At 34.4% G+C, this 26,975-nt stretch overlaps 1 protein-coding gene across 34 annotated transcripts in view; it reads left to right on the top strand.

Annotated features, from left to right (window-relative positions):
• MYCBP2 (MYC binding protein 2) overlaps positions 1 to 26,975 on the top strand; it is a 193,443-nt gene that overhangs the window by 135,667 nt on the left and 30,801 nt on the right. For 11 of the 34 annotated variants that reach the window (XM_038182409.2, XM_038182484.2, XM_038182576.2 and 8 more), the window contains 11 exons: positions 1,037 to 1,261; positions 2,211 to 2,343; positions 5,285 to 5,410; positions 10,470 to 10,655; positions 16,919 to 17,020; positions 19,760 to 21,400; positions 22,410 to 22,579; positions 23,309 to 23,553; positions 24,205 to 24,372; positions 25,996 to 26,153; positions 26,585 to 26,784. In XM_038182409.2, the coding sequence (XP_038038337.1) occupies positions 1,037 to 1,261; positions 2,211 to 2,343; positions 5,285 to 5,410; positions 10,470 to 10,655; positions 16,919 to 17,020; positions 19,760 to 21,400; positions 22,410 to 22,579; positions 23,309 to 23,553; positions 24,205 to 24,372; positions 25,996 to 26,153; positions 26,585 to 26,784 (3,354 nt within the window). The remainder of the gene's footprint in view (positions 1 to 1,036; positions 1,262 to 2,210; positions 2,344 to 5,284; positions 5,411 to 10,469; positions 10,656 to 16,918; positions 17,021 to 19,759; positions 21,401 to 22,409; positions 22,580 to 23,308; positions 23,554 to 24,204; positions 24,373 to 25,995; positions 26,154 to 26,584; positions 26,785 to 26,975) is intronic. The other 23 variants (XM_038182904.2, XM_072032468.1, XM_072032476.1 and 20 more) reach the window with 7 other exon arrangements.

Here is a 26,975-nt window from a genome sequence, read left to right on the forward strand (position 1 = left end):
ACATCCATACTAAAAAGATTTTAAATGTTGTTGTTATATAAGGGATAGACCACTAGTAATGTCTTGCATGCTATTTCTGAACAGTATCTCCTGTTGCCATTTACTGGACTAGGTGAGCCACTGGCTTCATCCAATAGGGCATTACTTAGGTTTTTAACTTTCTTTTAGAAGTACATATGGTTTGCATTTTAAGCATAATTAAGCATTCCTGTTTCTCACTGGTTTCTCATGATAGGAATGTGCAATATGTTACCTCCATCCTTCATAGTTTTTGTATAATAGACATTTTAGACATTTTTATTAAGCCATGGCTAACTGAAAATCTATAGTAGTCTGTCTTATTTTTAGTAATTACTGTTTTTTCTACTGGTAGGAAACTCAAAAAGTGTGTTCTTGTTTAAGATTTGGGTATATATGTAATCTCTAATCGTTACTGTGTGAAATAAATTTGCAGGCCAATTTATTATGTGAGTGAAAATTACAAATATGCACGACTATTTCTATGTGCATTTAAGTTTCTGTGGTATTTCTATTACGCCGTCATAATTTTACCTTTAGTCTAAATTAACAGTGTGTTACAAAATCAAAAAAGAAGCATATCATTTGAAAAGAGGTGATATTTAAGTTCCCTTTAAATAGCCCCAGGCTTTTTGCTATATTAGTTCACAAATACAGCAGGAGGAATGAGTGTGTATCTTGATAAATGTCAGTATGAGGCAAGGTTTAGTCGAAGTGGTAGAGAAAGTAAATGTTTTCTAATTGTAGATATGAGATACTCCTTTAAAATAAATTGCCTACATTTCTGTTTCAAGAGTAATAGGGTAGCTTTTCAATTAAATTGCGATTTACTAGTAGTTCAGTTGTGTATTACTGCATGCTAAAATTAGCAATGTAACTAGTACCTCTTCTAGCTTTGGAATTTAATTATTGTAGTCTTTAAATAAGTATTTCTTATATGAAGAGTTCAAAGGTATTATTAATAGGTTTTATTCTGTTCTGTTTTTTGTTTTGCCTTTTTTTTTTTTTAATTTCTCAGGAATCTAGGTCTAATACTGATGATTTTTTCAAAGATCTAAATTCACACTGCCCACAGGAAGCAGTGATGCAAGAACAAGATATGCCATTCCTTCGAGGTGGTCCTGGAGTGTACAAGGTAGTGAAGACTGGCCCATCAGGTCACAACATCAGAAGCTGCCCTAACCTTAGAGGTATCCCAATTGGAATGTTAGTTCTGGGAAACAAAGTCAAGGCAGTGGGCGAGGTATGGATCATTGTAGCTTCAGTTCATGTCTTCATAGATACCAATATATAACTAGTAAACTCAACAAAAGAATCTACCCCTGTACAGGTTTGCTTTTCCAACACTCGTGATAAATGCTAACTTCTGAACTTGGTTTGTATTATCAATACTAATGCAATTCTGTTTGTTTTTTTTTGTTGTTTTTTTTTTTTTCCTTTTAGATGTGTGTATTGATTGGAATAATGTTAAGTTGTACTGCAGTTACATATGCTTGATTATATATTTCTGTTACAGTATTCTTTTCAAAATGTTGTTTCCTATTCAATGTTTTTGTCATACGCTTTGAAAAAATTTTGTTTCATTGAAAAAAGAAATTTTATAGGACCTAACCAATTAACAATTTATTCTGTTTCTCTGTTTTGATTCATTTGTTCGGTTGCTGAACTATTGTTACTATTCCCAATTGTCCAGCTGTGGTGTTTTATGGTTAAGAATGGCTTAAGGATGAAGTGTGTCATGCTATTTCCTAAATACAATGACAGGAACAAAATTAGTACTTGTACAAACATTTCATATATATAACTTGCTATTATAATTCTACTGTTGCAGCCACCAATGAAAAGGCATACCTTGATGAATATCTCCTTCAAATTTTTATTTGGGCTTGTTTGGATGTTCCAATGTTGTGGTGTTGGTGATTTGCTTTTTCTGAACATAAGCAGGTCTAATATTTTTGGAAATATCCCTAACTGTATATGTGCCATAAATGGTTTTGGTCCTTCAATCTGCCTCAGTCTGTGGCCTTAATTTAAGAAACATTAAAAAAAAAAAAAAAAAAAAAAAAGCTTTAATTGTAATATAAAGATTGGAATGTGCATATTTTCTCAGTTTCTGAAGTAAGTTGCTGCGCCGTGCTACTGAATAATCTGGAAAATCAGTATGTTGTGCTTTTTTTGTGTGTGTGCATCAGGTGACTAATTCAGAAGGTACATGGGTGCAAATGGATAAGAACAGCATGGTAGAGTTCTGTGAAAGTGATGAAGGCGAGGCGTGGTCATTAGCTAGAGACAGAGGTGGAAACCAGTACCTCCGACACGAAGATGGCAAGTTGTTTTGTTTTGTTTTTTAATTAACTTAGAAAAAAATCACAAGAAATCTAAGCAGGATAAATAAAGAAGAAACTGAGTTTAAAAAAGGTATAACATAAATCCGTAAGTTTTCATTTGAGTTGCTTTACACTGATGAATTTCAAAGTTGTTTAAATGTTTTTTCTATGTTTTTAAAAGAACAGTTAAAACATTCCCCCATATTTTCTTCTGTACCAGTGGATCGTAATATTATCCTTCCTTCTTTTAGCTATAGAGATGATTTTCAAATAAGTGCTTGTATATTTCTCCTATTAGCTTTCTTTGTTTTTTTTTGTGTTTCTGGGAAAAGCAGAGCAGAAAAAAATATTTACGTTACTTTTGGTTTTGTTAAGTTTGTTAGGTCTGCCACACTGCATCCTATTAAAAACCCGTTATGTATTTGTTTATTTAATAATGCCATATTTAAAATACTAAAATCCCACTGCTAATTACTCTAGTTAGCATAGAATTATTACCTTTTCTTAAAATGCACAATTTCTGTCCTGATAATGTTCAAACTGGATAAGACCTAGAAAGAATAAAAGAAAATGTAAGCAAAAGGTTATTATACAAAATTTGTTATTGCATATTTTTAATTTTCTTCAATCATCCTTCTTACTGATCTTCCTCCAATCAGACTGTCATTACTGATATAAAATATCTTTCTTTCACTGAAATGCTTCGTATAAGTGCATTGAGGCATCTTGAAAACGTTCTTTCCCTAATACATCCAAGTAATATAGACTTGGATGAGGTTCTCCTGTACAGGATTACCTGTATTCTTGCAGAAGATGAAACAGGGAGAGAGAGATCTGTCAGTATTTATACTTCTAGAGGAGATCATCTAGTCCAAGCTCCCTGTCAGTGCAGGTTACTTACACCCTTGTCTAGTCAAATTCTAAATATTTCCAACATTTCTGGACAACCTGTTCCAGTATTTGACCCACCTTTGTGGTGAAAACATTTCCTAATACAGTTTCACATTCTGCAGCTTTTGTTTGTTGTCCCTTGTCCCGTTTCCTTGAACCTTTGAGAAGAGTCTGGCTTCATCTTCTCTAAACCCTCCAGTTTCTCTCAATATTTCTCTCTGAGAATACTTGTAAGTTTCTTCCATTGATCATAAAATTGGGTACGATTTCCTCTGAAGCTGGTTTGTTTTAACTCATTTCAGAGTTAGTTTCTTCAAGTCATCTTTTTTTTTCTTCATACATTTCTCTGTTTCCTGATTGAATCTGAATATTATCAATTTATAATTTTCTCACTCCTTACGAAATCTAACACCTCCATTTGTCAAGAGGTGTCTTCTGGAAAATTATCTAATGCATGTCCTATGTGTCAGCGTGTCTGGTTCTATTCTTTCTAGATGAGTCTTTGTGTTTATAAATAAGGTAAATGCGGGTGTCTCTTGTGCATCTAGCTAAAGCAGTTTGCTATCAGTTGCAGCTACTGAGATATTTCAACATATTCTGTGTTCTTAGTACACCTCAGTATTAAGGAGCTAAGGAGCTTAAGCCACATATGAAAATGATGTAAACTAATTGCCTTTTTTGTTTTGTTTTGTTTTGGTTTTGGCCAAGAAATTAATTAGGAATTCTGTTTGTTATCAATTTCCATACTTCTGCTGGAAATAAGCATTTGGAGGAGCTCTGGCTAGATTTCCAACTCTCTGTTTTCACACATAAATAATACCCTATTTCAGATTGCTTTAATATTTTCATTACATAAGTAAATGATAATGAAATTTTCAGAAAGACATACGGTTTGTGTCAGAGCTAAATGCCCAAGTCTGTAGGCAGGTATACAAGTACTTTAGCAGGAAAATTACAGCAAAATCTATATATGTCTGTAATTCAGAGAATCAAGGTTGATTTAAGATAGATTACACACTTGTTTCAAGTGCAGCATTTTGCTGTTGCTTTCTAATTCACCCATTCCTCTGTAAGTTCTAAGGCCAATTTTCCTTTAGCAGATAAACAACATTAACTTAACAAAGGATTAAACCTTTTTAAGTGAGTGTATGTGTTATCTAAAAGTACATAGTCTGAAGTGCAGTTTTGGTCTGAAATGCTGAAATTTTATAAAAATGGCTCTTACAAGAGTTGTGATTTTTTTCAGTTAATTTTAGTACGGTTACAAAAGGAGAAAGTTTATCAAGGTACCAACCTGATCTTTTAGCCTGCATTTAAGAGATTTCATGTGAATTACATCTTGCAGGTTATTACTTGAAATGATATTTCTGACCACATTGTCAGTAATGCCACTGTAAATCTAAATGTTCAAGTGGATTCTGTCTCATATACTTTATCTCATTGTTCTTATGAATATTTTGAAAGACTCTAGGTTAGTTTTGGTTTGAGTTATTATGGTAACATACAAAAAGCATAACTATAGTAGTCGGTATCAGATATGAATAAATTTGTCAAGGAAAAAAAATGTCTTATGCTCTGGGAGTTAGTAAGGATTATTAAGTCGGGATTAGAAGTTTATTGGCTCTGAGTTTCTTGTCACTCTGAAAGCATCTTTCATCCATCAAGGTCTATCAAATAAATTTAACAATTGCTGTCCAAAGAACAAATACTCAAATACATGTAGTGTGGTGTTACCAAAAAATAAAATGTCAAGCCTGTTCCTAAGTGGCATATGACAGCAAAACTTGCAGCAACTCAGTCAAATATAAAACTAGACTGCATGGTATTAAATCCTCAATCTTTTTAATTTTAGAGCATGACCTGTAGGGAAGAAAGATGTCGTTGATGTCGTTTTCTTTTTGAAGAGGGTTGAGTGGAGTGGAGGAGTGCTATCTGTGGGGAAAGAAAGAAAGAACAATAAAGCTCTTTGCCTTGTGACTCATCTTTCCAATGTAAATCAGTTACTTAAAAGGTCTAATTCTGAAGTGATGTGTTGTTTTTTTTTGCAGAGCAAGTTCTTCTAGACCAAAATGTTCAGACTCCTCCCCCAAGTCCTTTTTCAATACAAGCTTTCAGTAAAGGAACAAGCTGTAGTAACGGACAAGGGTTTGATTATGGCCTTGGAAATAACAAAGGTATGTTTTTAAACTTATGTTTTATAAAATTATGTTCTTCTCAATTTTGCTTCTGTTTTTGTTACTCATTTCCTACTCTTCTAGGCACCATCAGATGTGAACCAAAAGATAAAACCAGTAACACAGTGAATTTTGTAAGGTGTTCCACAATACATGCAACTAAGATTGTAGCTGCTTTTTTCTCTACTTTAATTTCATTCAGTCTAAGTACTCTATATAAAAAGGGTCATCAAATACTTGTAAGTTACTGCTGAGGTTTCTATAGGGGTAGGCAGAACAAAGTAATTCAGAAATGAAAAATATATCTTAGTAAATCAAGATATGAACACTATTGGATTTAGAAAGCGTGGGTTCTAAAAGATCAGAAACATTTGTAAACACTTCCAAACTGTCTTAACATTTTTAAGTGCTTTTAATTGGCTGACAGGATAGTAGATACCATGTGAGATATATGTTGTAAAACTGAAGTTGTCTTCCAATCACATAAATACCAGTTAACAATACTGGGAAGTAAATAACCATATTTATTTTACTGGCAAAATAATAGTTTCTCTTAAGCATAGTTTATTGGTAAGATGTAAGTATAAATAAGCCATCACAGTAAACTCAAATTGCTTGCCTTCTGTTCATTCATTGATTAAATCTAGAATATCTAATAATATAGAAGGGGCTTTTGATGAGGCAGATGTCTTTGACAATTATTACTGAAACATGTAGCTTTGTCATTCTACTCTTACGACTCTGTACTCCATCCATGCTGGTTAGAACGTGGGCTTTAGGTGTGCTATGTGTTTTTAATACCAACACACATTGTGAGTAATCTCTTAAGCTGGAAAAAACAAACAAACAAACAAAAAACACCTTGAGTTGAGCCTTGCTTTAAAGGAAGACGTGTAATACATGTGGATATATATGATATTCACAGTTCTACTTTTACATACCATTATGCCAGGAGGTTTTAATATTGACATAGAAAGGATAAAATATGGTCAAATATGTGCAAGAAAAACAAAATTGAGGTACCAATTTCCTGTTGGAAAACATAACCATTAATTATAAGCCTGTCTCTTCTACTGCATGATAACAAAACCTGAAATTATCGAGTAACCTGCAAGCTATTATCACTGTAGTCCCACAAGTCATGTAGTTACCATCATGTATCAGGGTCTTTCATCATAGAATCGCATTCCTTATAAAGCTGTAAATCTGCTGACATGCTTTACTAATGGGCAGTGAAATGTGAGCACTAACATGTGGACATAGGTTGAGAAGTAATGAATCAGTTTCTTCCACTGTTCTCCACAGCTGCCCCATACTCAGTTACAGGGCAAGATCAGCAGCACACATACGAAATCACATAAATAGTGCTCTTTGGCAGCTTTCTTTATAGGGTCAGTTAGATTACTTTATTCATTCTATTTATTGTAACTGATTCTGAACTGCCAAAGAGCAGGGAGTTGTTGGCAACTATACATGAAAGAATAAAAGTACTGCTTTTCCTCCCCAAAATAGACCTCTTGTATCATTATTTTACATGCTGTTGTCTTGCATTCTCGGATCTAGATCTAAGAAGCTTTGAGTTCTGTGGAAAAGGAAATAACTGAAAACAAAAGGACTGTCAGGAAAATGAATGAAACAGTTCTGTTGAAGATGCCTGTTAGTCAAAAGAACTTCTTGTAGGGACGCGCTAGTTTCATTGCAAACTCAGTCACATTTACATCAGTCAAATGTAAAGATACCCATGTAGTAGGTTTGTGTTTACAGTATTGTCTCCAAGGCCAAAGACATAACTCCCACAAATGTTCTATTTGATTTAGCTGTATCTTCTATGTGTGAGCCTTTTACATTGCAGGCAAGTCTTTAATATTCATTATTAAATCCTATCCCCCTCCACATTTAATTTGAGCAGATAACTTTCAACCTCTTTTCAGAGGTTCTTCCCTTTAAAATAATTACTCATCTGTGAAATAGGCCTGTTTGTTTAGTGTGCTCATTTACTGGTCATTTATACAAATTGGAACAATTATAACTGAAAATGGACTTATGTGCGTTTTCATATATCATCTCATTTTGAAGCATTTTATAGCATTAGGAAAGGTCTGCTTGGTCTCACAATCACGACCTTTGCATCAACTCCAAGATTTCCTTATACCTGCAAGTATCCTGTTTAATGTCACTGTTTAAATAATTCCACTTACAGATAACCTTTCCTTACTTTTGAACGTACTTTTATGTAAAGAAGCAGAGTAAGATTGACTTTGATATTCCAGAACGTACCAGACACTTAAGCAGATGCTATTCTTTGTCCAGAGAAAGGGATTAACTAAAATATTTTTTTTATTAATTTCTAAAAAAATAAATAAGAAGGTAACAGGAATCCCATTTTGTTCTGAATTCACAAATGTTAGAAGGAAACATTTTCCTTATTTGTATTTAAAATATATTTGGCATCAGCTAGACTTTAAAATACTGAAAGTCACTTACTAGTTTTGAGACAGCATTAAAAGCCGCAGGGCTATTGAAGTAGTTCCTGGACAACCGTAGAGGGGAACTACTACTGGCTTGCAGGGCTTTGTGTACTTCATGAAGAATCATTTCCCAGTCCTTTAATAAACAAACAGTAATAGTGACAAAACTGATCTTATATATTGTCACACTAGATGATCATCAGCTGTTAGACTTGGTTGCTTTCCAAATATCCCCTCTGCACCTACCCTAAAAAGCGTTAGGAAAGAAAGACTGAAAAGATTCATTTCATGATACCAGGATTCCATGGTTCTGGAATGTGGTACATGAACAATTTTGTATTTTCATGTAGTATAAATGTGAATACATTAGGTATTCAAGGAGAAAGAATTTTTACTACTTGTTTTACTACTAGATTTTTTACTACTTGTTTTTATGTTTGTTTTTAATAGTGATAACAAAAAGAATGATACCAATTTTGGACCTGAGAGTCAAGTTCTATTTCATTTCTGTAGATGCTACTTGCCTGAGTGCTTAATTCATATGAGAATTTCAAAGGACAAGACTTTTAATTCTGTGACTCTGCTTTATAAACCATGTGTAGAACTAAGCTACCATGTCTGATCTTGATGACTTCCTTGAGCTTTTTAGTTTTAGGTCAGCATCTGTTCTCCCTCATTCAGCTTGACTCCTTCAGAGCCAAAAACCACACATCTCTCTGTGATCGTCTGCACTGTTTTGTGTTCTGAAAGGGCTTATTGCTGCCAGTACTTGAGACTGGATTGAGTGGTTTACCAATTTTTGTGGTATGACTTGTTAGAGCAGTAAGCCCCAGTGAAGCACTGGGAATACCAGAAGAGAAAAAAAACAAAACAAAACCAAAAAAACACCAAAACAAACAAACAAAAGTGTTTTAGGTTTTCCAAGGTACTGAGCTGAAAGAATGATCTGCCTCTACATTGTCATTTGTGCTTTGTTTCCTGCTGTTAACCCAGAACGCAGAACCCAGCTACCTGTGCTGGCTTTGCACTAAAGCAGTGCTAGGTCAGCAGAGTTTACTAGTTGAGTTTGTGAATTGTTAAAACAAAAGTTAGATCTAGAAATAGTGTACATACATTCAACTGAAAATGTACAAAGCATAATCTGAACAAAACCTGCACAAGTATTTTTGCATGTGTGATAGGGTGTAAATAAACTACCCACATACAGTTGAGAGTTACTGCTGGGTTTTGTCTTCCCAGTGTTGGTTCTTTCTCTGATAACCAATGTGAGTTATATCCAGAAAAAAATATTTTGCAACTCTTGACCTGGAATTATTTTTCAAATAGTTACTTTTTAAGAATTATAATGCCTTCCCAAATATGTTATTCACTTCTGGGTTATTATGGTAGGAATGATTGCTGTCCAAGTACTGATTCCAGTATTTTTTCGCTGTGCTACTTCCAAAATAGTGGAATAAAATTCATGCATTGATATCCATAGGTGATTATTTAGAACATAATTTCATCTATTTCCTTGTATTTTCATCTATTTCATCTGTTTTCTTGTATTTTTGAAACTAAAATATCAAGAAAATAAGTGTAACATTTAATTTTGGAGTTCTTGGCTAATAAGGGTTAAGGGTGGGTTCCATACACCCAGCAGTCTTTCTCTAATTCCATGAAAAGACAATTGATAATCACCTAAAACTAAGATTCATTGAACTGAAAATTCTGTATTAGCTACTTTTTTTTTTTTTTTTTTTTTTTCTACTAGATTTTCTAGAGTTCTGTCAAAATTATGTGAATTTGCAGAATAAAGTGCTGCCATTAGGGTTTGGGTGGTGATCATTCAAATTTGCAATGCTCTTAAACTCTTGCTCTCTCTAAGCTCATATGACTAAGCTTACCACAACTTATAACATGCTATGATAAACTCTGACTTCTTATTGTAGGCTTCATGTATTTCTAATGCTCATATATAGTTTTTCTGAAAATTGGCATTTAGAAATTAAAACCATGTTTTTAATGTGATAGTTTTTGAAGGCCTTCGTTTGCCCCACAATGAATGTCTGTAGTTCTTCAGAAAACCAGTTTCAGTTCCTAAATGGTATTTATTTTTTTAAAACGATTTTCAGTCTGATCTTGAAAAACAGCATGACAGTATACCTGTAAAGATATTTGCAAAAATGAGCAAATATTTACCAAAGCCTTGGCACAGAAATACACTTGCCAAAGCCTAACTACATGTTATCCTTCCCTTCTCATCAGTTTTTCTAATCTTTATCTGCATGTTCTGTTGCATGTGTGTATTACTGTAAATGCTAGGGATTTCTGTTTTTTCTTGGCTGCTTTGCATTTTTTTTAGCAAGGTGAATATAAATCTCTATTTTGAAATGTTTTGAATAACTGCAGTAAACTGTCCATGATTTTTAAAAACCCTGCTTGTACTTTTCAGCAATTTTATAGCCATGCATGGGATGAGGTTTTTATATTTAGCCACAACCAGAGCTGTATGTGGCTAAATAAGAGCTTTCTCTATTATAACCATTGAAACTTTAATTAAGCACCATTTTACTCTGCATTTCTGGAGAATGACAAGTAACGGGTTGTAGTTTTGACTGTTTTGCCCACTACAGGTGACCAACTGAGTGCCATACTGAATTCCATTCAGTCACGGCCAAATCTCCCAGCTCCTTCCATCTTTGATCAAGCTGCAAAACCTCCCTCTTCCCTAGTCCACAGTCCATTTGTGTTCGGACAGCCCCTTTCCTTCCAGCAGCCTCAGCCACAGCTTCAGAGTAAGTTTGTCAGCCTTACCTGCCTCATCAGTCCATTTCTGCAGCTTTTATGTTGCTGTCCTCAGTTGCTTATCAGCTGCTAATCATCCCTTAATGCATCTTTCTGGTTTTATTTTGTTGAGTTAGTTTTTCATGATTCAGAAGCATGTGAAGGAATGCTCCTTAAAGAATTATACCTGTTCAAATTTATTTTCAATATTGACAGTATTTTTGCTTTTGCATGTGTCCTGCAGAGCAGATAACATTCATTAAAGTGCATTTCCAGTATTGTATGCAACTCTGGGTTTATTATTAAGGTAAATTTCTTTCATGGTACAAAATGTTCTTTTTTAACATAAAAAATTGCAGTAAATTCATAGTTTCAGTTTTCTGGCCTCTTAAATTTCAGGTTTTTGTTTTTTGTTTTTTTTCTATCACTTATAAGTTTAGGATGTAGCTGGAAAATTGGAATATGTTGGTACTACTTATAAAGCTTTGTACTCTTGCATTGGGTGCTCTTAAGGTTGGTGTGGACAAGGAAGTTTGCACCTAGAAGTGAATGAAAGCTAACCTGATTACTGGTGCAAGAACAGGAAACGGTTTAGGTTTTATTTAGTGAAAAAATAAAAGCTTAGAATTCATTTTGAAGAGCAGATACGGCAGTAAATTCTTCCTTATATAAAGAACACATATAGCATACTAGTCTTCTCCTCTCACCCACAGACTATCCAGCAGAAGTAAAATGGTTCTTTCTTGTGGGATGCTGACAGTTCAGTCTGTCTGTAAAGGCCTGAGTCTCTCCAGCTCAGCTTACACAAGTGCTGTGGGAGAGAAGGAGATTGAAATCTCTAGCTCACTTTTATAACGACGATCAGAAATAGTCTGATAGTGACTGTGTATACTTCTACTAGGCTTAAACCAATGTCATGAAAAGAGAGTGTTCCAAAACCTAAGTAGATAAAACATGATTGCCAATGGCATCAACACACCATTGTTGGGAATTTGACAATTGTATGTTCTTTCCCTTAACTTACATTTTCCTTCTCTTGTCAGAGCTTCTTACTCAGTGTTTCATCACAAATAACCCTAATTATCTTATTTTAAACTTCAGGCTATTTGTCCTTTGTTATTTAGATTTGTATGAGAAGAAATACTGATATTTTTTTATTGGCTGCCCCCCAAAAAATTTGCTTAATGGATTTGTCTTTCCAATGGGTAAAAGATATTTATTCAGTTGCAATCCGGGGTTTGTGTTTTAAGTATCCGTGATTCAGAAGGAAGCCTTTTTTTTTCATGTAATTTAAGATTTCTTGTAAATAATGTTAATTATACCTGAAGGAGATAAATAATAACATTTTTGCTTCCAGGATCAAAAATCAAGAAATATATGAGGGGAAAACAGTTAGAAATTTTTTAGTCTTTTGAAAATGTGTTAATTCTCGCTTTACCAGTTCATCCAAACGTTTTATTTAGAATATTGTCTGCGAGACATGTAAGACTATATTTGGGTTCATTTAATAGTCGAGGAAATTATCAGGGATCTTTGAAACTTAAGAAAGGTTACCTAGATCAAATATTTTGGTTTAAACAATTATTCTGATATTACCATATTTCTAGAAACTGTACATATTAGAAAATTATGGATTAATTAGTACTGCACGATTATTAGAATAGCAAGACACATAGGCAATAAAAAAAACGTAGACAAGTTCTGTTTAGATCTAACTTTGTTGTGTATTTTTAAATGTGTTCAACTTTACAGGTATATTAGAGCTGTAACAAAAACCTTTATAACACGTGCCATTTTCATTCATTATTTCCAAAGCACTTTATAGCTTCCTGTTACTAAACATGCAATTAGAATTTAAATCCACTAAAAACATCTCCCAAGGTCAATTGATTTTTGCCCTAGACGTGCTTAATTACAGTTTCAAATGATGTGCTTTGTCCTTAAGTGCTTCACACAATAAATTTAGATCTAAAAATGAAAACAAATGTTTGTAGTCAATAACAGCTATATTAAAGGGACCAATAATAGTTCAACAGTTGAAAGTAGATGTTCTCTGCCATAGATTTCCATGGCTGCAGACATGGAAACAAAGAAACATAGGTTTTTTGATTTTAGTCTGAGTAAATAGCTTAGGCTACCACTTATACTTTCTGTTCTTCCTCAGTTACCTGTCTTATTGAGGAGTTTTATTTTGAAACATGATTCTGAGGAATGTTAAGATCATGCTGAACATCCTCTAGATTTATTTTCTGAGGTAGTTTTTTAGAATATGAAGAAAAATATGGGTCTGATTGTAATACATACTCTGTGCCAGAGACAGATTATAGTTTTTCTTTAGAGAAATTTTTAGATAGTTGTTCTTTCTGAGGCACGATTTCTGTTCTTGGCATTTGGTTTGGTTTTCCAAACTGATTTAAGGAAGGGGGTAAGGGCTTTTCGCAATGTATTATTTTCAGATACAGTGTCTTGTTATTTTTGCAGAAAAATTAGTGTTTTGGACAACCACTTCCTCAGTTATTATGCTTGGAAAAAAACATGAATTGTATCTGCTATTCTTATCAAATCGGAAACAGATAAACTAATAAAAGTCCTGTGCTTTTTGTTTTCAAAGAAACATTGGAATTTAATGTAGAAGGGTTAATACAAAAAATAAGTGGAAATTGTGGTATTCAGTTTTGTGTTATTTGCTAGGACTCTGTGAAGGGCTGATTGTTCTCTGCTGTGCTGGTTTTCACAGATGCTCATACAAGGGGGAAAAAAAGCTGAGATACTGCTTTCTTTTTCATGGTGTCAAAGTTAAGAGGCTCTCATCATGTATTTTAATTTCTTGTAAATATTTTTTATGCAGCTAAATCCAAAAAAGGTAGAAGTGATGGCATACTCCTACATGGAGTTTAGAAACAGCTGCATTGATTTGGAAACTTAGCCAGGATTTTTTTCCAGGAAGAGCACAAATCTATATGTTCCTTCATTGATTATTTCAATGAAACGCTTTGTAATTACTCCAGCCTGAATATGCTTACTTCTGAGAAATCTGTAAGATCATCAATAACAGATTTGGTCAGGACGGCAGCTTCCCACAGCTGCAAGATTATTATTACTGGTTGCTTGATTAATTTGTCTCTGCATTATGTGAAGAACACAGAAGGCTCAAATTTCTGCTTGGATTCTGAGTGTAGGTGAAGTGCAGAAACCTAGACCGTCAAGCAAGATCTTGTTTCTCAACTTTAAGCAGTGTGTGCTGCATCATAAAACTCCTTTGACACATCCAGTCAGGGAGATGGGATCTTGCCACATCCTTCAACACCAGTAATTACAATGTCAGAATTGGATGTTGAACTCTTGAGTTTTGGGAGGAGGCTTGCGGTCACAGAAGCTAGACCTTTCTGCCATTTTTCTTCACATCTGAGTTGCTCTGGCAAGTGAGGAACAGATTTATAGACTGAGGAGGCTTTAGATCCCCTTGTTAGCTTCATCTATCACATTCTAACTCTTCCACTGTAGCCCTGGCAAGTCACTCTGAGCAGTTTGCACAGCACAGCTGTTGTTTCCTGACTCATCGCAATCCGGGCAGAAGGTGCAGTGCTGAGCTGCTGTTCAGTATATTCATGGTGTCCTGTGAATCGCACCGATCTCTTCTATGTCACACTGAAATGACGTAAATGTCATGATAAGAAGCATAAGAGTATTGGTTTGACTTTTTTTTCCTAATGGTTCTTATTGCCAAAGCTTCATTCCTGAACTAAGTTAAACTGTTTCATACCTTAGGTTTTAAAGATTGGGTCTTCTAAGCTATGTGCAAAGCATACTTTTTTTTTTTTTCTGTGCCAAACTGTTCAAATCCGAAACTACCTCTGGGGGACTGGTACAGCAGTTTGGAGGACAAGTATAAACTGTCAAGCTTTATTTTAGAAATAAATCTGGCTTATTGCCTTCAAAATTTATAAAATCATAGATTCGTTATTACAAAATTATAGATTAATTTTATATATTGCTCTAACACAGGAATACTTCTTTCAATTAATATATTTAAGTGACTCAAGCGTTGGTGATACAAACCCTGCCTTTGGGTAATAAACACAAATATTATGTTTGCAATGCACTAATATTTTTATGATGCTGCATTTCAGCTTTTCCTTTTGTTTACTCATTCATTCCCCTACTAATGGTATCTAATACTGCTTTCCCTTTTTAATATTTGATATTCAAATGTTTTACTTCTGTATATTCTTGTACTTAAGAGCAAAAAGAATCTTTATCAGTACAGCGTTTTGCATTTTTCAAGATGTGAAAAAAAAAATAAGAGGCATCCATTGCTTGGGCAAAATCAGGTCAGTGCATTCCTTCATCATAATCATGCAGAAAGGCAGAAAAGGAATGGCATTTCAGAAGAAACTTTAACTTATCTCCACAATCCAGAGACATTTTACTCTCTTTCAGAGTTTAAAAAAAGACTAGCATGGACCAGTTGGCAGCATGTCATGCCTTCTGGTTTGGCTTATCAGCTTTTCCACAGAGGAAGCAGGCACTGCTTGTAGAAGACTACATCCTGGCACAGGAATTGAGCTGCCTCTTATGTCTCCATGTTGTGTAGTTTTTCAAGCTGGAGCTATTTCCATGTAGAGGAAAAGAATATGACTAAAGATGGACATCACATTAAATTGTGACTTGGCAGAGCTTGCCTACCTGTTTTTGAAGTCTTTGTAGTCTTTGAGGGTGACTCAAAAATCAAGTCATGTCCCTGTGGCTGCCCAGCTCTCCTGGATAGACTGTTTCCCAAGGCAGCAAGGAGACTATGTGGCGAAACTCATTCTCTTTGAGCCAGTCTCCTTGAAATAACTGAGAAGCAATACAGTGTTCAACATAAACTAGATAACAGCATTGTGAAATGTAAGCGTTCTCAGACATAGACTGAAAGAATTAAATGAAAGTATGCATATATTAAATTGGATTTAATAAAGATTTTTATTTAATTATTCCTGTAGTGGTAACCTTATATATCAAATTGACATTTTTAGGCTTGTATTTACAGAATTGTTCTTCCTTTGTGTTCCTAATGTGTTTTTCTGCATTTTAACTTCAAAAATTGGTGAAGTGACATCCTGCTTCTCAGAAGCTATACTGTTAATACATGGTATTAGCAAAGTTTTTGTAGGCATCCAAGTAGGCAGTACTATTCTTAAATTTATGATAACACTGGAATGAGAAAATTTAGATTATTTTATTATTTTGAAGAATGAAATTTTTACATCAAGCATGTGTGAACACCTCATTGTAGAGTCTATAGAAGTATTGCTTGTTGCTTAAGGTAGTGTTTTTAATGTATTAATGTACAAGAACAACAACAATAAAAAAGACTTCAGCAGTGCAGGAATTGAAATCACGTATTTTCAAGGCACTTTTCTTCTGTTTGTGAAAACATGTATTTCTGAAACTGAGTGTCTTCTAATATACAAAATCTCTTTACAATTATTATATATATATATAATGTATATATGCAAGTAAAATGATAGAATCATAGACTTGAAATTAGAAGTCCCTGCTGTTATCTTACTCTGTTGTGGATTATAACTAGAATTTAATTGTTTTTGGTTTTGTTTCCTAAAGGCAAATTTTTTTTAAGGGCTAGTACAGACTTGTTTCATGTCTATACTGTTTGATAGGAACTCTTCTACTGCTAATTATGTCTCTAAATAGTATTGAGAGAGACTAAAGTTCACATTATATGTGTTTTTCAAAACATGACATTACAAATGTGCATTCAGAAAAAGAAAAAACATTGGTGGGTTTCATAGGTTTTTCATCATTCTTTCCAATGATAAGTGACTTTCCAACACAAACATCCAGATATTCTCTATTTTTACCAAAAGAATATGAGAAATGGTCACCTAAAAAGATAGTATAGTTTTCAATAATTAATCTCTGAATTTACAGATTTAAAGTTCACATTTTAAAACAGAGTTCAGTTCAAAATTGGATACTGTTAGTTTTATAATAAACCATAAATGTGATTGGCTACTCCTTAAATATTGCATTTTAGATCCTAGAAGTTAATGTTTAATTCACAAAAAATTTTTATTGTAATTATTGTTTTAAATTCACATCAGGAAAAGCATTTTGAAGTAACTGTTTCTCATTTAAAACTAATGTAAGAGTCTCAATGAATTAAAGAATATCTAACAGAGGAGATGCATATCATTTGAAATGCTTGTTTTTCTCTGCTATTTTTTCCATTGAATCTGTCCTGCTTCTGTGCAACTGTTTTCCACTGTAGAAACTTCATCCTGCTGCCTTGCTTCTCGTGAGCGTATTTACAAATCTAGTGATGTAGCTGGGCCTGCCTCTGCTCTTTCATCTCTCTCTCACAAACTGAAGGGTGGGTATGCATGCAAACATAGCAAGGTTATTCAGATTTTACATTCAAAGTGTTTTATTTTTTCTCCTTCCATTCATTTTCATGTCATTCATTTTATGAAATTCTGTTTTGAAAGGAAATGTTCAAGTTTGGTATTTGTTGGGAGTTCGCTTATAATCATTTGGTGTTGCTTTGCTGAGTGGCAGTGATTCCATGCTATGTGATTTAGCTATCTCTTACTGCTTTGTGAACAGAAAGGTGACTCTTAATCTAGTCTAAAAATAATCTATTTTCAAACAATAAGCAAACAAAATATGGAAGAAGAAGGGGGTAAATCATGTTGGTTTTGTTTTTTTTTTTTTTCCCTTGTTGATAGATAAATCAGTTTGATACATAATTATGCAGTTTTTCATTTGGGGGATTTTAGTGTTGACAGTGTAGAATGCTAATTAGGTGTATTTACATGTATAAGTACAAATCTAAACCTTTCATTTTTTTTAAATATATTTTTATTGCTAAAAGTTATTGCTAGGTCATGCCTTTCAAAGACAGTTTTGATCTAGAAAGTTTTCCTGCTTGATTTTCACTGGTAATGCTTTGAAAGTGATACATCGCTGAATGGTTTACCGTGTTTCATGTCCTCTAAGAAGACTAGAGTCACTGTTTGTTTTTTTTTACCTTAGGAGGAATTCTGTAAAATATCATTAAATGATCATATCTACAGTTTTTTCTCAGCTGGCAAGCCTTAAATTCAGATTTTTGTTTGTTTATTTCTGGGAGAAGTATTTATGATGTAATTATTTTAATTTCTGAATTCATATATTACAAAGTAGACATCTTAAAAATAGTTATTCAGTTTACAACTGAGCTGGCATAAGCAAAATGGTTGGACTGCTATTGAATAAGCATTTTTTTTTTTCTTTTAGCAAGAACAATCACTTTATAAAACATGATATACCATGCTATTTCTTCCTTTACCCTTCCCTCCTGCTCAAAACAAACAAAACATAAATGCATACGAAAAAAGACTGCAGGCAGATTGGATTCTCAAAACTGATGATGAAGATTTATGAAATGTTCTCATTGTATTCTACTGTTTACATTTAGCATACTATTCCTGAATACAGAGAAAATATGTATTTTCTGTGTGGAGAAGTACAAACTCCTAATATGTCCCATGTGCTAGAAAGCAAGGAGAGTACCCTTTCCTTAAAGTTTGTTAAATATTCTAATATCGGTATTCTTCGCTTTTTTCCATTGCTGTTTGTTTTTCTATAAGCTAATTAAATATGGAAAGATCATAATAATAAGAATTATTTTGTTACCTGAGGAGACATCTGCATTTCTAGTCTTCGTTCCAAAATACTTATTTATTGGTTGATTGATTGATTGTGAGATTTTAATGGTATCAGTAGGAAAAATAAATGAGATCTTTCAGTGCATCTTACATATATTCTAGCATAGGAATAAGACTTCATGCTTGAAAACTAGAAGAATTTAGAATCCCATACTGCAGAAAGAGGTAAACGTTGAAGATACTGAATAAAAATGAGTGTAAATCATCACTGTTCACATTAGAAAATACGGTCCAAATTTGCAGACATTCTCTGATTAATTAAAACTTTTTTTCACAAATAATCGTTTCCCCCAAAATGTGCCTGGAGCATTGAAAATAGCATTTTAGTGTCTAGAAAAAGTTTAAAAAATAAAAATCCACAGTACTGTGACCTCCTTTTACAAGTTTTACAAGAGAAACTACTTCATTTTAACTGATGAAAATACATCCAAATCAGAAGGACAAAACTGTATTTCAAGTATGTTCAAGACGTTGCAGTGGAGAGAGTTATATATAATCATGCATTCACGATTGCTGCGTTGCTTACCAGTAATTTAAACATTGTCTTAATTATTAAAATACAGTTCTATAAGAGAGAGACTGAGTATGTTCATAGAATTATTAGAAGTAGATTGCTTTAACAAGCTATTTACTTGCATATACTAGTTTGGCATTTATTTATTTCATTTATTCTCTGAATTAATATATGTACAAAGTCAGTGTCCATAAGAACAATAAGTTACTGCATCAGACTATGAGGACATGAAGGTTTAGCTTAGTAGGAATAGAAAAAGTTTGTTAAGAGTAGACTATTGTTCTGGTAGAAGAACATTGATAGCATATGCTCTTAAAATGTGGATATTTCACATTATCAGTGTGAACCGTTTTAAGCAACTTTACAAACTTTTTACCCAATTTGCCTTATAATTATATTTTCTTCCTGTGCTTTCTAACTTTTGAGTATTAGAGATATAAATACATCTGGTCATACATGTGATCTTTATGCCAGTCTCTTGTTTCAATCAGTCTGACACACAGACAGTAAAGAAATAACCTTTAGTTTCTGTTACAACTGGAGTAAACTTAGTTGATTCCTGGCATTCTAGCTAAGGAAGTAAATTGTGCTTTCTTTATTTGAGTTTTCTGGAAATAGTGAACCATGTCTTTTGATACCTCCGTAGTAGTGTTTTCTGTAAAGACTTTCTAACCAATGTTTGGAGATGTATATTTGAACGTTTCTTTGGGAGAAGAAAAATATCAGTATTATTCTAGTGAAAAAAAAAATCTCTTTAGACTTATTTGTATTATGATGTGAACAGAAGCATGTGTTTCAATCTTATCTTGCATTCAGGTCTTTAATCCTTGTTTCGTATTATTAAAAGTATCGCTGTCAAAATGTAATAACTATAAAATATACTAAACAGGTGACCGAGTGAATTTCACAGGAGCCGCAAGACCAATTTCTCCAGCAGGAAAATCAGACATGTCAAAACACAGAGCTGACAGCAGGTCACCCAAGCTTGATGTGCGAATGAATAGAGCTGCTGCTGACCAGAAGAAGCCTAGGAATACAGAAGGGTTATCTGCCAGTGAATCTCTTATGCTGAAATCAGATGCTGCAAAATTGCGATCAGATTCTCACAGCAGATCTTTGTCTCCAAATCATAACACTTTGCAAACACTAAAGACTGACGGAAGAACTACGACTGGTCTGAGAGCTGAATCTCCAGGGCCAGGAACTCGGTCAACTTCTCCAAAGACCAAGACGCTTACAGCAGTTAGGTCTGGTGCTAGTTCTCCACGGTCCTCCTCACCCCATGATAAAACTCTACCTCAGAAGGCTCCATCTCCAGTAAAAACAAAGCTTGATCCTCCTCGAGAACGATCCAAATCAGATTCTTACACATTAGATCCAGACACCCTTCGCAAAAAGAAAGTACCGCTAACAGAACCCTTAAGGGGGAGGTCCACTTCACCCAAACCAAAAATTATTACAAAAGATGGAAAACCTGTTACAGAAACTGAAAACAGGGCTCCCTCCCCTCACGTTGTACAAGAAAATCTTCACAGTGAGGTTGTTGAAGTGTGTACGTCGAGTACTTTAAAGACTAACAGCATTACAGATAGCACCTGTGAAGACAACACAGAATTCAGGAGTCTGGATGATGGTTCTAATAAAGTTCATTTCAGCATAGGAAAAGCACCCCTGAAAGATGAGCAAGACATGAGAGCGTCTCCAAAAGTGAGCCGTAAATGTGCTGGTAGGCACACAAGACCCAAAAAGGAGAAATCCAGTTTTCTTTTTAAAGGAGATGGATCCAAACCTGTAGAGCCAGCCAAGCAAGCAATGTCACCTTCTGTCGCAGAATGTGCAAGAGCTGTATTTGCTGCTTTCCTTTGGCATGAAGGAATAGTTCATGATGCCATGGCTTGTTCATCTTTTTTGAAGTTTAATCCAGAGCTGTCCAAAGAGCATGCACCAATCCGAAGCAGTCTTACTCAACAACCTGCAGAGGAAAAAGAAACCAAGTTAAAAAACAGACATTCATTGGAAATATCATCTGCTCTTAATATGTTTAACATTGCACCGCATGGACCAGATATATCTAAAATGGGTAGCATCAACAAAAACAAAGTCCTCTCAATGCTGAAAGAACCACCTTTGCATGAAAAGTGTGAGGATGGAAAAACTGAAACTACCTCTTTTGAAACATCCAGTCACCACACGATGAAATCCAAGTCTCCTCTTCCATTAACGCTGCAGCACTTGGTAGCTTTCTGGGAAGATATTTCTTTAGCAACTATTAAAGCTGCGTCCCAAAATATGATTTTTCCAAGTCCCGGTTCTTGTGCAGTGTTAAAGAAGAAGGAAAGTGACAAAGATAACAAGAAGACCAAAAAAGAGAAAAAGAAAAAGGAGAAGGTTGAGACTAGGCCAAGGGGAAATCTTTTTGGTGAAATGGCCCAGCTTGCAGTAGGAGGACCTGAAAAAGACACCATCTGTGAGTTGTGTGGAGAATCCCATCCATATCCAGTGACTTACCACATGAGACAAGCTCATCCAGGTAAGATGAGATATTTTTCTTCCTGTATCTCTCTGCAAAATATATTATACACATACGTTTTTGTATTAATTGCTGTTATGAAAATAAGTCAGACTGCCTTGTCTAATGTTTTACACAGCTTACCACATATGCTAAATTTAGGCTCAATGCCCTGAACACTTGTGTAAGTAATTTCGAGTACATACAGATTTGAGCTCTGAAACATGAAGAATTTTTTGAAACAAGACCAAAACAACAAGCTGGCTTTACAGTCCCCCTCCAGAAATGTGCAGTTTGTTACACTTTAGGACTTCAAACTGTGCTAAAAAAATGGACGTAAAAGTATCAAAATTTGTTAATTAAAGTGTCTGTGCTTCTAGAAGTTTTCTATTCTCCTACTGATCTGTGTCATCAGTTGGTATCATTGCCTCCCATCTTTTGCTTTAAAATGTATCTTCAGAAAATAAAAATCGAGTCAGTGTCTAGAGTTGTAAACTTTAATCTGAAGACAATTTATAAAATACAGCCTGAGTCTTCTGTTTTGTCCCTCTACACATGTACCTGAATCTCTTAAGGAGGTTGTTTAATTTTAGGAAAATTAAGGAAATCGTTATTAGCTAGGCATAACCTCTGGAAGTTTACTTCTGGATTACCTCCGGTGTATTGGAAGTTAAAGCTTGTTAAAGAACCTCAATATTCAGCAATTATCAGTGCTCTGAAATTTTCTGAGAAATTATAATCAGCAAAGAAATGCACTTTATTCCCCTTTAAGCTTTATTAGCGTGTTACTCATTTCTGAATAGAACACTGTCAATGTGTTGGACAAGTTTATAATAAACACATGTGTTTGGCATACACCTTGTTTTTTGTTCGTTTCTTTCCTTTAATGAGTTGAGAGATACAGGAAAGGAGAAAAATAGGCCAGGAAAAGACAAGCATCTTCCTCCCCACCCCTTGCATCCCTGTTTTGGGGACTGGAAAAATAAATCCTTATTTTGAAATAACTTATTTGTTTATTTACCTTGCATAGGTTGTGGCCGTTATGCAGGTGGCCAAGGTTATAATAGCATTGGACACTTCTGTGGAGGATGGGCTGGTAATTGTGGTGATGGTGGTATTGGAGGAAGCACTTGGTATTTGGTTTGTGACCGATGCAGAGAAAAATATCTTCGTGAAAAGCAAGCAGCAGCAAGAGAGAAGGTATTATTCATCTGTTTCTGTTAAGTTTAGCTCTCTATCTGCTTAATAGTAACACATGCACAACTTGAAAATGGGGTTTGAAAAATTTGGAATTTCAGAATTTTGGAAGGTTTTGAAATACCTGCTAATGTCATTGATAGGCAATAAGATAGAAACTTTAGCGAACTAGAGGCCAGTCAGCCTCACCTCAAATCCTGGGAAGGTGCTGGAGAAAGTGATCCTGGAAATGATTTCCAACCATATGAAGGACAAGAATGTGATGAGGGACTGTGAGTTTGAATTTATGAACAGAAGACCGTATCTGACCAACCTAATAGTCTTCTACGAGATGACTGGCTCGGCAGAGAAGGGGAAAGCAGTAGACACTGATTATCTTGACTTTAGCATGATAAATGACTTGCCATGGCCAATTTCAAATTATTGCTTAAAATACACAGATATGTGGAGTTTTTTTTAAGATAAACAAAACAATGCTAATTTAACTTGAATTAATGTAACTAGATATATTGAAACTTTCTGCACACACAATTCATCCTGAGGCAAACATGAAAACTTTCAGTTGTTATTAAAAGTTTGCAAGTTTTGAAAATAATAGAAGTGACATTGTATAACAGAAAGCATCATTGTACAACAGGAAAAATCAAGCAACTTTCCTATGCAACAGTTGTCAGCTCTTCTTGTGATGAAGAATAATTTAAATATAGCATTTTTTTAAATCACTTTCTATAGATTAAACAATCTAGGAGAAAACCAATGCAAGTGAAGACTCCTCGTGCCTTGCCAACTATGGAAGCTCATCAAGTGATTAAAGCCAATGCACTGTATTTGCTGTCACTGAGCAGTGCTGCTGAACCCAGTATCCTCTGCTATCACCCTGCAAAAGCATTCCAGTCTCAACTTCCCAGTGTCAAAGAAGGAATTTCTGAAGACTTTCCCATTAAAATGCCGTGTCTCTATCTACAGACTTTAGCAAGGTAATTAAAGGAAGTATATGAATTTTGACAATAATACTCAATCTATTTAGTGTTTAAAGAAAAATATGGATAGAAACTAAACTAAAACTTACATAAAAAAATACCTGTTTTCCAAATTCGTCAAGATCTTTGTTCTTCTATTTCCATGATATTGTTCAATTTTTTAGGTTGTATTTGCTCCAAGGATTAAATGTACCCTAGGTAGCTTTAGGATGCTTAATATTTTTTGAGGCATTAGTTTATGTACAAAGAATTTATAATTTTGTGAAGTGTTTAACTTTCTGTGTTACTCTAGCAGATGTGGTCTTCGGAGTTCAAAATAGTAAGAAGGAAGCCAGACAAGCTGGGCTTGCCCAGTGTTTCTGAGTAGATCTCACTGTAGCGTTTCACATTTATGATGAATGTACATTTGGCCCTAAAATATATGATGGAAAGATAGCACATGGTGATCCCCACCCTGTGTTGCTTACTGTTTAGTTCACTAGTTTGAAATGCCAGTGTGTTCTGCGTGAACACAGGAACTCCAACTAGCTTAAATACATTAGGTGAATGGTAAATGATGTGAGCTGTCTGAATGTATTTGCAAAGGAGTATGTTGTATGTGTATTTCAGTAATTTTAATCCTAATTTATAAAATGTAATTTGATGTAGGCATCATCATGAAAACTTTGTTGGGTACCAGGATGACAACCTCTTCCAGGATGAGATGAGGTACCTGCGCTCAACTTCAGTACCTGCACCGTACATCTCAGTTACTCCCGATGCAAGCCCTAATGTCTTTGAAGAGCCAGAGAGTAACATGAAATCTATGCCCCCAAGGTACTTCCTTGTAATTCTAAGTACTATATACAAAAGTTAAAGCATTGGCATAACCCCAAATTCTAAAAAAAATAAAAATAATGGAAAACTTTGCTGTAGTTGAATAGGTAAAGTGTCAGGTCAGCCCCAGTCCATCTCTTCAAATGACAGCAAAAAAAAACCAAACACAACCCACAAAGTCACATGAAACTGTATTTATAAAAATATCTTCAGTAAATCATAGCATATCGAATATATTTTCAACTACTAGCAATGCAAATTTGAAAATCATATTTGAAACTTCAAGGGTAATTCAGACTAGTTGCTTCTCTCTAGAAACGTCTTGATTGCACAGCCAATATATATACATGAAAAAAACACAAAAACCCATATGTTCAGAAACTGATGAAGGACTCTTAGTGTGCCTCAGGGAAACTTATCCGTAGCAATGGTCCAAGAAAAATAGCTGGTGCCAACTACCTGAAATTTAGTTCTTTTTTTCCCATGTTCCATTCTGTAACACAACTGATTGTGGTGTGGATATACTACCTTTTTGAAAAGAAGTAGCTCTTCCTTTCAAGATCTCATTCTGAAGGGAAGTTTGAACCAAAGGGAATTTCATTACTGTATATTTTCAGTGAAGATGTTGCTGCTTCTTCCTTGAGGAAGTTAAAGTGTCATGGAAGAAATGGCAGGTTAATGCTACATAGGACCAAGAGCAAGAGGTGATTTCTGCCAGGTTAAACCATTTCCTTATCTCATTAAGTTTACTATAATCCAATTAAAGCAATTAAAGATTTTTTGTTTTGTTTTACCCATGGAAAAAAGGCTCTTATTGATACTTAATAATAGTAGTGAATCAACACAGATGCTTGAAGTTTTGTGATTTGTGATGTTGGTGATTCCACATATTATAATGAGGGTGTGATGAAGGGAAAACTTGCTTTTAATCTGTTTTTATTTCACTATGTTATTTTATACTGACTGAAAAAACAGTTTGTTGGAATACTACAATCTACAATGTAGTCTTTCCAGAAATAGAAATTTTCTAACAAAACTCCTTAAGAGTGCATCATATTGGTATATTCCTTTATTAAAACTGTGGACTCCATGGTCTCCTGAGGCCTGTAGGGACAGCATAATCTGGGAGTTCTCCTGCAGACTGTAAGAATTCCTCTGAAGGTAAGGCGTAAAAACATGTTAGAGGCATAACCATAGCAATTGAAAGTTGTCTTTAAGGCCAATGATGTTGGAAACTTCCTTCACATAAAGTTCTAAATTTCAGTTGGCTTGCATGTTGAAAACTCACTTCATAGATGTTTTCGCATACATTTAGCAGGGCAGTTTTGTCTGAAACGTTAGTTCAGGCATGATCAGAATCTTTGCATTCTCTGAAAAATACCTAAATTCTTAGAACTTACCATATACATCATAGTATTTTTAAAAAGATTCTTGCATGCTTTTTCACCATATGTAATTCTAATACGTTTCTTCTTTTTCTGTGTTTAAACAGTTTTTGGGTACATAAAACATGCAGCAGCAGTCATTATGAAATGCATGTTCCTTTATTTAATATTTATGCATAATTTAAGTATACTCTACATATTTACTAATGGTTCTGTAACTTCACTGATTTCTTTGTAGTTTGGAAACCAGTCCAATAACAGATACAGACCTTGCAAAGCGTACAGTCTTTCAAAGGTCATATTCGGTTGTTGCATCAGAATATGACAAACAGCACTCAATTTTGCCAGCACGTGTAAAGGCAATCCCTAGGAGACGAGTCAACAGTGGAGATGCAGGTAAGAGCAGTGAAAAAAATGTCAAAGATAAGGCATTATATTTGTATTTCTTCTTGGAAACTATAAACAAGAATAAATATATGTATATAAGTGTAATAACTTCTATTTCTGTTTATTCATGAATACTAGCTGTTTATTAATCTGCCCAGGATTAGCTTCAGAAGAGCTCAGGAATTACTACAGTTCTGAAATGTGTGGCACTTATTCTGTGCTTGATTAAAAAACAAAAGTGGCATTTTATTGGGTTTAGTGTCTGCTTACTTTCTGAGTTGAAGCATCATTTTTACATGTTGCTTTTTAAATGCATTTCTTAGAAAAAAATAAAGTATATCAGTTCTGAAATTGGTCTGCTGCTTTTTACTTTTATTGTGGCTGTAAAATTAAAATGTACATGCAGTCTAATTTATATATGTTCATATGCTTTTGAATAGAAGTGGGATCCTCTCTCCTGAGACATCCATCTCCTGAACTTTCTCGGTTAATCTCCGCCCATAGCTCTCTTTCCAAAGGAGAGAGAAATTTCCAGTGGCCAGTATTGGCATTTGTAATCCAGCATCATGATCTGGAAGGACTTGAAATAGCAATGAAACAAGCCTTACGGAAATCTGCTTGCCGAGTATTTGCTATGGAGGTATTAATATACTGGTGGATCTTCTATGATTAAAATAAAGCATTTGTGAATTGTCTGTTGTTTTCTTATACATATATATAATTTTTATTATAGATTTAAAACAGAAAATAATCCCTATTTTAAAAACATGTTTTAAATATTCACTTGTATTTTCAACTCTAAAAGTTAGGAATACAAAAATGTTACCTGAA

This window comes from Anas platyrhynchos, chromosome 1 (assembly GCF_047663525.1).
Source record: "Anas platyrhynchos isolate ZD024472 breed Pekin duck chromosome 1, IASCAAS_PekinDuck_T2T, whole genome shotgun sequence".
Lineage (NCBI taxonomy): Eukaryota > Metazoa > Chordata > Aves > Anseriformes > Anatidae > Anas > Anas platyrhynchos.